This window comes from Elephas maximus, chromosome 5, assembly GCF_024166365.1.
Source record: "Elephas maximus indicus isolate mEleMax1 chromosome 5, mEleMax1 primary haplotype, whole genome shotgun sequence".
Taxonomy (NCBI): domain Eukaryota; kingdom Metazoa; phylum Chordata; class Mammalia; order Proboscidea; family Elephantidae; genus Elephas; species Elephas maximus.
In genome coordinates, this window is record NC_064823.1 from 87830958 (window position 1) to 87845259 (window position 14302).

The window sequence follows — 14302 nt, forward strand, 5'->3', positions numbered from 1 at the left end:
CACCAGCCCCTCCTTGGAAACCCTAAGGGCAGTTCTACTCTGTCCTACAGGGTTTGTAGGAGTTAGAATCAACTCAGTGGCAATGGGTTTGGTCTCCTTAAAGAGAAAGTTGAGTTCTTGCTACGTTCCAGGTTGTAGTCTAAAAACTACAAGGTTGTAGTCTAAGCACTCAGCAATTCCTTTTCACAATGACTTTGTGAACTCTTGGGATTTTGGGACACCATGTTACTGAGCTTTATCAGATATCTAGTATATGGATCCCTCTGTCTCGTCCAATAGTAAGAGGTCCAGCAGATTACCTAGAGTTATATTCATTCAACACATAAACGTAAGGAAAAGGGATACAACGTAAGACAAAGGCAGGATAGGTAATTAGTGGGTGACTCTTCCTTAAGGGTAAGTAGCAGATTACAGGTTCATAACATTACTAAATTTTGGGGCCATAAGGTGCTAGAACTGTGATCAAGTGTAAAGCTTAGATTACTGACCAAATTTGTTTGAAACCACCTAATATATATCCATTCATTCATTTTTTCTCTCATACACTCACATACACACACTCACTCACTTGCACACATCAACATACACATATATATACACAAATAGATAAAGCATATTAAATATCAGTTTTCCTATTTTTTTTAGAATTTCAGCTGAAGGCCCAAAGCTGAGAAAATAGTAGCAATAAATACTTCTATAGTCACAAGAGAATGGGGGTGGGGGAGGGAATTAATATTTTTCTCAATACTTCGTATGAGTCAGGCATCTTACATGTGTTATTTCCTGTGGTCCTTATAGAAATTCTAAAAGGTAGGTATTGCTATCTCCATTTTATACCTGAGGAAACTGAGGCTCAGAGTTAAGTGACTAGCTGAAGGTTCGAAACTACATTCGAAATTAAATCTGATGAGATTTAAAATCTGTGCCCTTTTCTCTACAGGATACTTCATCTCCAAATAGCATACAACCTTCTTTGGTTTGGGGCATATATTCTTTGGGTGAGAACAGCCATCTCTTGTGTAGTTGTAAGGAGCCCTGGTTGCTCAGTGGTTAAAGCAATCAAAGGCTAACTGTAAGGTCTGCAGTTCGAAACCACCAGTGGCTCCGCAGGAGAAAAACATGGCAGTCTGCTTCTGTAGAGATTCACAGCCTTGGGAAATCCATGGGGTCACTATGTGTCAGAATCGACTCGATGGCAGTGGGTTGTATAGCTGTGCTATATATTAAAAAGGCAATAATAAACAAACCAAATCCTTTGACACAGAGTCAATTCCAACTCATGGCGACCCCATGTGTTTCAGAACAGAAGTGCTCATACGTTTTGCTTGGCTATAATCTTTACAGAAGCAGATTGCCAGGTCTTTCTTCCACAGTGCCACTTTAGGTTAGTAGTTGAATGCAAACCGTTGTACTACCCAAGGAACTGTTTTGTATTCAAGGGTTAACATCTTTTTGTATTATGTTTACTTTTGTCAGATACCCTAGTATATCTCATATATCATATTGGGAGCATACACTGCCACCAAATAATTTTGATTCTCCTGAAGAGTGCATCAGAAGGAAGCTGGTAGAATAGGTCTGGGGGAAATAATGAGACAATATGTCAAAATTAGGTACACATTTTATTCCATTAGTCTCAATCACCATACTCATCATAAGTCCAATGACAGTATATCTTTATTGTCATAGAAGAAACCATTTTCCAGAGACATCATTTATTAATACAGTGATCCAATGATTCAATGATATTAGTTTTATTCTCAGTGTTGCTACTTTCCAGATTATGCTATGGTAGAATATTTAAAAAGAAATACAATTTGTAAAGACAGTACTTATTATGTGATTATATTATTTTTCTCTGACTTATTTAAAGAGTATAATACTATTTATAAGTAAAAAAGAAATTCAGGAGAAGGGCCAAGATATTTTGTCTATTTCAAATAACTGATATTAGCATTGAGGAAGCAAATAGCCTAAAATGGTATCTGAGGCACACAGCCACATCTTTTTCTCTGAAAAATAAAAGAGCATTTTAATATTGTTAGACTTTTGTGTAAAATTTTCTAGATATTTACTAAATTGCTTAATAAACAAATAAGAAGTTTTATGTTTACTGGTGTTGATGCCACACAGAGTGAAGCTGACATTATACTGAAATCCCACTAATACTTCTGACTAAATAACTTGCATAAACCTACTTTGTACAAGGTATTACATTACAGAGGAGACTTTTCTAAAGAGATGACAATACTATTCACTTCTGGTTGTATTTTATAAACTTCTCTAATCTGAAGAAATCGAGCATTCATTTTCATAGGAGGAAGAAAGAGAAGAGATTCATAGGCAGCAGAGAGGAGATTTCTAGAACCTTTGCCTTTTAGTTTGCGTTTCAGGCCAAATTATCTGCTTTTCAGTCGGTGTGTATTCTTTATTTCTCGGTGCCATATCCACCCTGACCTTCTACTCTCACCTTAGCCCACAGCCAACCAAGTCCATTAAAACAGGTAATCAAGGTTATGTTTGAACATAAAGGATATGAAATTTGAAATTTCCATGCCTATATGTAATTTTTTAATCAGTTTGAGGCTGTATTTCATTCTAATATAATACAGATGTATTGACATTATTGTAATTTCTAGCCTGCAAAGTGAAATTAACTTGGAGGCACTCTATAGAATGTCGTATATATATATACCTAATATATTTACTATTTCTGTTGTCAGAGCTTACACCAAGCTTATGGTGTAGGCAGACATGGTTATCAAAAATTCATTTTGATTTTTTTTCAACCCTTGAAAGTCTATAATTATTATTAATTTTGGTAGGGAGGTATAGGCACTAACTTATTTTTTCATAATCACTTGGATGAGAATTCTTCACTAGTCATTCTGACTTTTTTTTTTCCCTTTTCAAATTAAGATATGTCATGATACCTAACAAGCATGTCTTTTGGTAAATACCTACCAAAAACTCTGAATGATCAGAATGTCTTATGGTTCCCTTAAGCTATCAGTCTTGGCCTAGAGAGAAAAGGACATTTATAAGAAGCTCTTATCAAATCAAAATTGAAAATATTCTCATTAACTGATTTGTAGTAAATGGTTGTTTGCTTCCTTATTCAGGGTTAAATCCATATATTTTACTATGTCATTAAGTCATTATTTCCATGACTAAGTCCTATACATTAAAGCACTAACTGTATCTTCATATTTTAATTTAGACAACAATTTCTCACAAAAAATAAACTTTTGATTACTCTACCTTTTCTTCCATGAACTCTGGGGTAATAGTTGGGTCTACAGCAGAAGTGAAAAAATGGGTTGTGCTGGGTTTTGGTGAAGTTGAAGGCCTGTAAATTCCTGCACTGGCATGCCTAAAGTTTGTCATTTCTTTTTGTAAATATGGCACCACTTCTCCTGCTGGCTATAGACAAGGAGAATGAAAAAAGAAAAAAAAAAAAGTTTGCAGGTTTAAGTACAAAGTAAAAATCGGGAAGAATATAAAGCAACAGGATTGAGATGGAAGGCAAACATTTTGTTTTACAAGAAAGGGCTTTCATTAGTTTTCTAGATAATAAGCTTTTAGTAAAACTATCGATATACTAGCAAACATGGTTCTCTTAATATGTGCTTTTTAATCAAGGGTGCCTAGAAGAATATATGGCACATAGCATTCCCTCAATAAATATTTGATGAACTGAATGAATTGAATCTTGATTGGCAAAATGTTACAGGGTAAAGAAGTAATAATTGTTGATGGAATCGTAAGTTTGTATTAAAATGAACAATAGCACTGGGACCTGTAAGTTCTCAGTTGTTGATTTCTGGTGCTAGCAAAGTGTTCCAAGGAATCTTACCAGGAGAGCAATTTCAGGGGCTGTGCCTACAAGAGGCTCAAAGGCTACTTGTTGCTGTCCTCCTGGTATAACCTGAAAAATCAGAAAATTAAAATAAAGGGTAAATTATTGATCTATAAAAATATGTTGTTTTACCACCCAGGTCAGTTAAACAGTCCCCAACTTCTTAAATTAATTTCTTAAAAACTAAAATAATTTAGATTTGAGAAAGAGAAAAGCAACTCCTGACATCCGGGAACTGGCCTGACCCAGCAACTGGCCTGCATTCCCTGCTAGGTCATGGTGTTCCTCTTGACAAACATAAACAATCCTACAGAACTCCAAATTAGACAAGGTTGTCCGGAACACAAAGATATGAAACAAAAAGCAAGACCTCTTCACAATCTTGTCTAAAGCAAGGTCACTGTGTATGCCACAAAATACCACATATTTTCACAGCCTGGCTAGTATGAGACAAAAATCACAGTTTTGTCTCACACCATTATTCTTGCCTTCTAAGTAAGAATTGTTAAGATGCCCAATCGTGAAACCACCCCACTTCCTGAGACAACCGAATACAGAGCTAACTATCGCTTTCTTAAACTCTCCCCCAAATCACCTAACATGAGTCCAAATGCTATGATAAGTCATTTTAATACCTTCTTATTAAGGGTAAGGTCAACAATTATTACTTCTTTACCCTACAGTTCCCTGTGATGTGTGTTCTTCCTTGTTACAATGAGTGGATAAATCCATATTTGTTCAGCTGTATTTATGCTCCTGGTAGCCTTTGTCTGAAGGCCGCTGGCAGATTTAATAGATTATAATGAAAGTGGATTTAATGTTATGTTTTTTAGAAATGAAAAGTTTGCATTTACTTACAGGTTCTGCTTGTTGTGGAATATATTCAAATAGAGTATAAAATGGTACCTGTCAGATTTTCAAAAAATGCGTTAGGTGACTTTTACCATAATTTTGCTATAAACAATTATTATAATTATGGATATTTTTATATTCTTTTAAATACTCCTTTTAAAGTTCAAATATTCCAGGTAGTAAAGTTAATTATTGTTAAGTGACCAAGAATCTTCTTAATACTGTATGATTTCTAGGTTAAAACTTTGTCTTTAAATTAACATGACTTAATTTGAATTGCTCCTACCAGTCATTTAGATATAATTTTCAGTGTTCTCTAATTTGGGTTGGCAAGTTTTAGAGTAGTGGTTAGACTATTAAAAAAAATTTTTCCATTATAACTAAAAGAATGCTAGTTATGTATGACCAAATAGAATTTATATTAGAGTTCTGAAAATCCATTGGAAATACACAAAAGTCAATATGTTATCTAATTATATCCCAGGATCTAGTGATCACAGGCACCTTTCATCACGATAGCAATTTTTTTCTTATGCTTAAAAAAAAAAACTATATCTATCATCTATCTAACCCATCTATCTAAGATATATACAACTACATATATATGTATATATGACAAGAAGGATGCTCATAGATTTGAAAAGTGAGAAAAATCTGTGTTCCAAGGTGATTCAGATTTTGATCTCTGATTTTGTAGAAGGCCACTTACTGACTTTATTCCTTCAAAATCCAGTCTTGGGGCATTACCACATTAGTCTACACAAGTGAAAGAGAAAGCACCATATCCTCTATGACCATCAGTTCAAAGTGTTGAGTTTTTGCACTAAATATACTCAGCTATTCTTGTCTCTGAAAATGTATCTTATCTTCTCTAGTCTTAGACGAAACTAGTCAGAAGAAAATCAGAGATTTACTGTACCTGCACCTCAATTTGCTGCTGTCCTGCTTGTTGAGGTAATTGTGTAGAGGTGACTGTTTGTAGAGCTTGCTCCCAGGGTAGGTAAACGTACAGTGGATAGTACTGAAGTGTCTGTTTGTAAAGGGGGAAGTATATAAGAGGTTCCTTTAGATAAGCCTAGGCTATTCTCTTATGTTCATTAAATGTAAACAAAGACATGCACAAAGAAACCCTTCCTAAACTGTAGGAAAAACTTGCATCCCATATGATATTGGACTTGGTTGTTTTTAAGGTTACTTGGTCAAGCACACTTAGGAATTAATGGGATCAACTAAATTAATGAGGCAGGACATCTCAGAGACATTATTACTTTGCAAATATCTAAGAGGAGGATAGGCTGTGTAGGATTTTCTGTTTTGTTTTTAAATCATCATGCTGCAGGACATGGTATTAGAAATCCTGCTACAAGGAATGGAATGTTAAGAATGCATTGCCTCTAATTATTACCCTTTTATTGAAATAATCTGTATGCGGTTTAGAACGTTTGGAAAATCTAGAAATAGAGAAGGAACAAATAAAATCAACTACAACCTCACCATTCACATTATCATGTATCAGCCTCTGCTTACACGTCTTTGTGTGTGTCTTTATCGAAAATTTGGATCATAGGATATACATATAGTTTTGAATGCTGTCCTGTTTTTTGCATCGTTAAATAAGAGGCTGTGTTAGATGAGAGTTAAAACAAAGCAAAACTATGGTTCAAGAAGGATTATGTTCTTAACCCTGGCTGAGAATCAAAATCACATATTTAGCATTTTAGAAGATGATCACATTTGTCATCTGTTGTTGTTGTCATATGGCGTCAAGTCCATTCCAAGTCATAGTGACGCTATAGCATGTACTCATACGGTTTTGATTCATTATGCCTGGGGTAAGGTCCAGGCATTTGTAATTTTCAAAATTAACCACAGAGATTATGAGGAAAGAAAGCCAGGGTGGAAAGCCACTGATTTAGTGATTAAAAGAGGAGTGGAGAATTACATTGCAACTCAGCTATTTAATTTCATTAAGAGAGGGTAGTCTCTTTAAGACACCATTTCCTGATCCTTAAAGTGAAGTAATCCCATGTGTCATGTTTGTGACTAGATATTTATAACAGAGAATGAGATAATGTCTAGAAGTAATTTTTGTTTTTTAGTAGGTATAGGGTAGGACAAAAATTGGTTAGGATTACAGTAGAGTGAAGTGTTGTAACTTTTTATCAAGAGGTCAATGCCTTTTGGTGAATAATATCACCCGTCTATATTCCTGTTTTTTGAACCTAGGATATTACAAAAAAAAAAAAAAATTGGATCCGTGGTGGCACAATGGTTAAGACTTATGGCTGCTGTCAAAAGGGCGGTAGTTAGAATCTACCAGCTGCCCTTTGGAATATGGGATAGTTCTACTCAGTCCTATAGGGTCCCTGTGAGTTGGAATTAACTCTATGGCAATGGGTTAACAGTTCATGATCCTTGTTTTCTGAACCTAGGATATTATAAAATTGACTACCAAATGCTTGAAGATTTTTTATACTAATATAGTGATTCTACTAGCTTGCATTAATTTTTCTTAGATTCTCTAATGGAAATCACTACCATTTGATAGTAAAATGCAGAATTTAATTGATAATATACAAGAACCTAGAAAAGTTTTAACCTGAATTTCATAACAGCCAGAAAATACGGGCAAATGCTCTCATGTCTAAATATTGTACAATGCCAGTTTAATCCATCTACCTCTAAAACAAAATTTAGGGTTGAGCAAACAGCCCATGGACTAATACTCTTGAGTTGTTTCCAAATGCCAACACTTTTGGTGCAGAGAAGGCATGACATAGGGCTTAGTGAGCTCCTCTATTTCCAACATAGCAATGCCTTGGAAGCCCAAGAGCCCTGGGGACTCCCTAGATGCGCTCAATTCAGGAACTGTTACTAGTGACTAACTAATGCTAGCCCAGCAATGATGGTACCCAGATAGTGATATCATTATATGGCTTTTATAGTCTTGTAATAGGAATCAGGGCTGAAATATAAAATAAAACATTCAGAACCATCTCTCCAGTGGCATACTATTCATTTACCTGTGCCTGCTCTTGGGGCAATTTGAAGGAGACCACATAAGGCATCACCTGCCAAGAAAGGAATCATAAAAAAGTCATACTTGACCATCAGAATTTATGGGTTTCTTTTCATAGACCTATCCATAGAAATTTATCATCTGTATTACCAGACTTGACGACAATGAAAGGTCGTACACTATATGTACCATTGTTGATGCAAATTGCTTTTGCAGCTTAGATGAAATATCCTGAATGTTCTTCTCCAAAACATAAACACTTCTGATTTGTGGTTTGTGATCCAAGAATAGCTAGCATGAACAGTATTTTTCATGTTAGGAATAAAAAAGATAAGGAAGTACTTGTGGGACAGTGGTTAAGTTCACGGTGAAGTCAGCGGTTCAAACCCGGGAGGCCATGGTTAAGTGTACTCTGTGACTCCAAAGGAGAAAGATGTGGCTGTCTGCTTCTGTAAAGATTACAGCCTTGGAAACCCTATAGGGCAGTTTTACTCTGTCCTGTAGGATTACTATGAGTCCGAATTGACTTGACAACATATTATGAGAAAAAAGTCTTTTTCGAAAACTCCTTTCTTACTTCATGTTTGTACTCACTTTAACAGTCAATGTATCTCTATCTCACTTCAGAACAAAAAGATAGAAAAGTCCCAACTTACGCGATTAGGGCCCTGTTGGGTCTGCAGTGGTATTTGAGCCTGTGAGGGGTCTAGCTGGGCCCACTGAGGTCCTTGGGCAAAATTGGCTTGTCCTGGGAAAGGTACCTGATTTGGGAACAGTCCAACAAATTGATCTAGGGTTGGCAAAGAGACCTGGGACAGTCCAGGAGCTTGAGCCTGCTGTCGATGTTGCAGGATCCCAGAGAAAGGAGGAGTCAATGAATTAAATGGGCCCTGGAAGGACACAAAGGAAAGAAAGTGTTTTCTTTCATGTCAAAAAGAACTTAAAAACCATCCCGAGCAACAAAGAGTCACAATGTAAGCAGTTTCTATATTTCTAGTTATGCTAAAAAAAAAAAAAAAAAAAATTATGCTACATTATAAAAAAAGAAAAGCAAATTGATAGATTTTGAGCCATGCAAATAACAAGAAAAAAAAAAATAACAAGAGGCACAGCTAAATTCCCAATGCTTGTGAGAAATAGAGGGTAGAATGAGTGGATAAAAGAACACAGATTCTGCAGTTTCCAGACTGGTTTCAAAACTTGTTTCCCCCCCCCCCCGCACTGGGCAGCTGGGCATGACTTTAGGTAAAACAGTTCATTGAATTATCTCACAGGATTGTTGTGAGAATTACTGCCTGGCATATACAAAGTCCTCAATAAAGAAATGTTAATCAGATTCTAATTTCTCACTTTACTCTTCAGTCATAAGAATATGTGGGATAAATTCATAACTTTAATAATCAAGATTTCAAAATGGAATCAGAGAACATTTTCTTCTCATATAAATCCTCACACGAAATGAAGAGTAGAAAAAGATACCCCTTAAAATAATTACTGAGATAAAGGTACCTGAAACTGTAGTGGCAAAAGCCGAGCATTATTAAGATTCAGAAGTAGCTAGAAAGGGAAAGATGATACGAAAATAAGATTATGACACATGCTAACACTGTTAAGAACTATGTTTACCACAAATACAGCGCAAGTCATAACTGGTCGATCGGTTTCTTGTTACAAGTGAGACATTTTCTCATTAAGCTGACATAAAATTACAGTGATTAGAGGTTAGAGTTGAAAACAGGCCTGGCATTTAACAACCTCTCCCCTGCTACGTTTGAGACTATATGACGTTAGCCCACTCCAGGGCTTTAGTCAGTCATTTTACGCTCTTAAACACCTATATACTACACTTGTACTAGCTGCTGCTAGAATGAAAAGATATAAAAGCTCTTGTTTCTTCTATAAAGAATGTACAATCAGAGGAGGAAGGCAAAACTAAAATTGTAGAAATGACCTTTATACAAAGCAAGCATGAAAATTGAAAATGTGTTTGGATATGCATAAAAGCTGGTAGATAGGAATCGAAGATAAATCAAGTGAAGGCTCTTTATCTCTTCCCCACCAGGTTTCCAAAAAAAACCCAAAAAAAAAGTAGAGATTGTTTTAAGTATTTCAACTAACCTCATTGCTGTTGCTTGCTGACACAAGGCGCTGTGGGACAAGCTAAAAATAAAACCAGAAGTGGTAAAAGATGGGTTTGTTATAGGTTTTATAGCATAAGATCAGTTGTAGCATGAAATCACTTACTGGGGCTGCCAGTGTGGCTCCAAGGAGCCCAAGGAGAATTATTACTTTCATTTTCAGATGAAATACCTAGAAAATAAGTTAATGTGATAATTAGCTTTAAAAAGACTCTCTACTAAAAAAATCTCTATAGTAATAAAATTAGTTGATACTGTTCAGAGGACTAATTTACTTATATTTTAGAATTTAAGTTAATTTAAATTTAATTTAGAATTTAAAATGAAAAAGACATATTTTTAATCTCTAAAACAGAACTTATTGTTTTTTCCAGAACAGCTGTTTACTAAAAACCAAGTTGTTTGCCTGTCTTTTCAGCTTAACCAAATGACTCATTTAGAGACATACTGTACAGTTGAATAGGTTAGTGAATAAGATCAACTCATTCCTGGTGCTGCTCTACACTGATGGAGTGGGTCATTCAGGCAATGGGAGGCTCAAGATGGGGGTCAACCAACTGGATCCTTAATATGAAAGAAACTTAATGTCTATATTTAAAAAGTACTACAATAAAGATCTGACAACACCAGTCCAATACCAAATAATCTTAGAAGTCTAATACTGAATTAACATTTTTCTAATTTAGAGAAATAGATTAAAACTTTAAATTGTTATATTTATTTATAGTGTAAACTGCCCAAATATTTTATTGCTTGCCTTCTAGATATGAAAATTCCTGCCCCAGTTCAAATCACTGACCTAAATGAATGTTTAAAATTTAGGGTGACCTTAATAGTCTATCTTGCAGAGTTCATTGATTTTGGTTCTTAAAACTATGGAAGCAAAATCTGATCTCTTACCTTACTTCTTGGCCTATGAAGAGATATCTAGAACTGTGCAAGATCTGGGTTCTTTTTATCTTTCAGCTTAGCTTACTTTTTAAAACCCATCTTCAGAAAAAAAGGACCAATCATTTTTTCAAAGGGACTAGTGATTCAGTGGGTTTCAGACAGTGACTTAGCTAATAACCCCTTTCCTAATCATTTAGGCGGTATATGGATACCCACACTTTTAGTAATGTTATTAAATTATCCCCTGAGAAATGTTTTGTTGTGATCATTCCTCACCTCTGCCTTGGTGATGACTAACCCTTCTGGAGTGATTTTGTTCTACTCCATCTTTTAAATTCTTAAAATGAATACCTTAACATAGTAACTTTTAAGACCTTTATTAAATTGAAGGATAAAGGGTGACTATTTTTATTTCAAGAGTAAAATACAGAATTACTCAACATAAGGTGTAGATCTAAAAGACAAAATTTCAAAATCTAGTTAGGGAACAGTAAAGGTTCTTTAATTCTTCAACATTGGGTTGAGTAAATACTAGCTAATTTCATTTAGATTTGACCCTGAAAACATTAGTGGATCTCCCTCTACCTATAGAATGAAATCCTAAAAAGAATTACTAGATTTCTATGTCTAGGAAATGTGTATCTGCACGTAAGCATGCCAACTGTGAATGAATAATAAATATAAAGAAGGATGCTGTACAATTTTTAGTGATGAGTAAATGTTTTCTATTTCAAAAATTCCCTTTTGCTAAATATAATTTTAGCATTTAAATTACAATGAATTATTACTGTCTTTAAATTGTCATTATTTAAATTACTGTCATAAAGGGATTTTTTTTCCCCTCTTGTTCGTTGTTGTTAATATTGACCCCACTCTAATGGATCACAAGGGTTGTGATAATGTTACCAATTCATTTCATTGTGGAATAATTCTTTTGGCTATTTTAATCTTAAAAAACTAATATTGGTCTTGTCATGCTGTTCAGAAGGGCAAAACTAGGTGAATTTGCTTTCCTTCATGGGATTAGACATTTCTTAGTAGCTTCATGATCATTAATGTTAAAATGACTATATTATTTGTCATTCATCTAGTCAAACAACACAAGATAAATATCATTTAAAATAAATAGATCTTTTTCTTACAAAAGAAGAGGAACTTGGATTTTATATCTTAGAAGGGAGTTTTCCCTGAGATTTATGAAAGCTGTGTTTTTAGTTTGTCCATAACAGTTAAACGACCCTTGATGTTGATGGCATTTTAAGAAAAGCTGGATGGTTAATGTAACCATTTATTGCCTGGAAAATCCAGTAGACTGGCTGACTGGCTAAACTAGATAGATGTCTATATTGCCTGATTTTATACATTTAGTTATTTGTGACTAATGACCTTGGTCTAGTCTGAATACTGTTAACTTTTCTTCACCATAAATTCTCAGTCTCCTGAGATTTCCTACTGCATTTTCAGCTTCTTAGGTAGCTAACCTCACAGCTGAGCCAGAAAGGTGTTAGGGCCAAGCACTGAAAAAGTCAGGAACTATATTAAAGAGCCAAAAGAGTGTCAACTTAAAAATTATCCTGGTGATGAATAGTTGCATCTAGCTACCTTCCTCAAATCTGATGGTAGTTGGAAGATTTCAGTCATTGTTTTCTTTTTTTTTCATTACTTGCGTATTCTAGAGAATAACAGTTGAAGCCCTCCAGGTGTACACGCTGAAGTGGAAAATAGTTGTCTATACCAGAAGAAATGACCTTCATGGTTGATAGCTTCCAACTCCGAGTGGAGGGCAAGTTATCTCTGGGTAGGAAAGGAAGTCACAGGAAGCTGCCCTTTAATTCTTATCACGTTGTGCCAAATATACTTGTTTCCCCCATTCACCTGTGTTGAACTTACTCAGTTTTCTATTCCCGTGTCATTCACCCAGTAGGTATGCCACTGAGTTTTGTTAAGTAAATGTCTTCATTCAGGAAAGGTGGTATAAATCTAGAGCAAGGTCAGCCTATATGTATTAAGGTGCAGGGACACAAGATGAGGAAATCCGGAACCAGATAATATCGCTATGACTTTTCTTTTAGATCAATTATCAGAATACCCGGTACCCATTTATTCAAAATAAAAGTACAAAAACATTTAAATGCCAAGTATGAGTAACTGTTGGATCACGTACCATTGAAAATACCCATATGTTTGCTCTGTCACAATAACATAAATGGTAAAAATTAAACAACAATGACTTCTAAATCAACCCTTTCAAAATATTATTTCCACTTTTTTTTTTTTACTTCAACCTGAAAAATCAGCCAAGAGGCTTACTAAGGACCAGTCTGAAGTAGATTAACCTCCTGTGGATCCAGATAACTAAATCTGAGTCCTAAATCTCAGCCCTACTGACCGCTTATAATAATAGTTTTCTGGCATATGAGCTATAATTTTTCCCGGAATCCCTGGTTACCCACTAATGTAGGCAGGATACATATAACACCCCCACTTTTCAGTGAGAAAAATGAGGTACAGAAGGGTTAGTTAATTAATTAATTAAGGGAGCAAATAGCTTTTGCTTACAGTTCATATCCTTGCTAAGCATTGAGAACTTAACACTAGTAAAACAGACAAGGTTTCTGCCACCATCAAAATTACAATTGTTTCCACTGTCAAAAAAGTATCAGAATTGTGGATAGAATTCAGGTCTTCTGATTCTTAATCCAGTAGGCTTTCCAAAGCACAAAGTACTAAGTATATAATATAAATAAGTATATAATCTTAGATTATCAGATAATTTTACACCTTGGAAATCACTATCTTCCTCTGTATAAGGAGGAAAACAATCTTATAACATCTTTTAATTTAGTGCTGACTCTCCAATTCCAGTAGATTCTTAAATGCAAGGATAAGTTCACATTATTAAGGTAAAAATGTATGCGATTCTACATATTCTGTAAGATTAGTAAAGGAGTATTTTTCTAGAGGAAGACTAAGAAATATAAATTATTCTTCCCTGCAGGATAACAGGTACAAGCCACCTGCCACTGCTAAGCATTTGAAACTTAAATTTTCCACTATGATTTTTTTGGGGGGGAGGGGAAAATCTCTCAGTTTAGATATTTTAAGCCAACACAATTTCCCAATGAATATCTATCAATTTACAAGCAGAAAGTAAAAGATTGAAAACAAAGAGAACTTAACCCAGAACCCAGTGCCGTCGCAAGTTTAAAATTTTTACTACCCCATTACTACAGAAACTGAAGCACACACTTGTTTTTGAGGATATATTTAAATGTTTATTTGAAGTTTTATCTACAGTTTTGGGGAAATCTTTAGAGCAATTTCAACAGTGGAGGAAATTATAACAAAGGACCTAGAGGTCATTTTTGATAGTTACAACTTTCTCCTGTTAAATACAATGGACAATTTTACTGTATAACCAAGGTTTCTGTACACAAAAAGAATAGGAAAAAAAATCAAGTCTGTATTCTAGAGAGCATTCCTCAGAAAAATACTGCTGAAAAATTTTCCATTATATGTTTGTGAAATGCTACACATCACAGC

General features: G+C 34.9%; 1 protein-coding gene across 1 annotated transcript; it reads right to left on the reverse strand.

Moving 5' to 3' along the window:
- Positions 1-1953: 1953 nt before the first annotated feature.
- On the reverse strand, positions 1954-10378 carry ODAM (odontogenic, ameloblast associated). The gene is made up of 12 exons (XM_049886174.1): positions 10317-10378; positions 9975-10040; positions 9849-9890; positions 9240-9287; positions 8387-8620; positions 7735-7782; positions 5631-5741; positions 4718-4765; positions 3857-3928; positions 3262-3423; positions 2965-3020; positions 1954-2012 (listed from the first exon to the last, which is right to left on the reverse strand). Exons 2-11 carry the CDS (start codon positions 10023-10025, stop codon positions 2991-2993), a joined length of 846 nt encoding a protein of 281 aa, XP_049742131.1. The 5' UTR covers positions 10026-10040; positions 10317-10378; the 3' UTR covers positions 1954-2012; positions 2965-2990.
- Positions 10379-14302: the final 3924 nt, after the last annotated feature.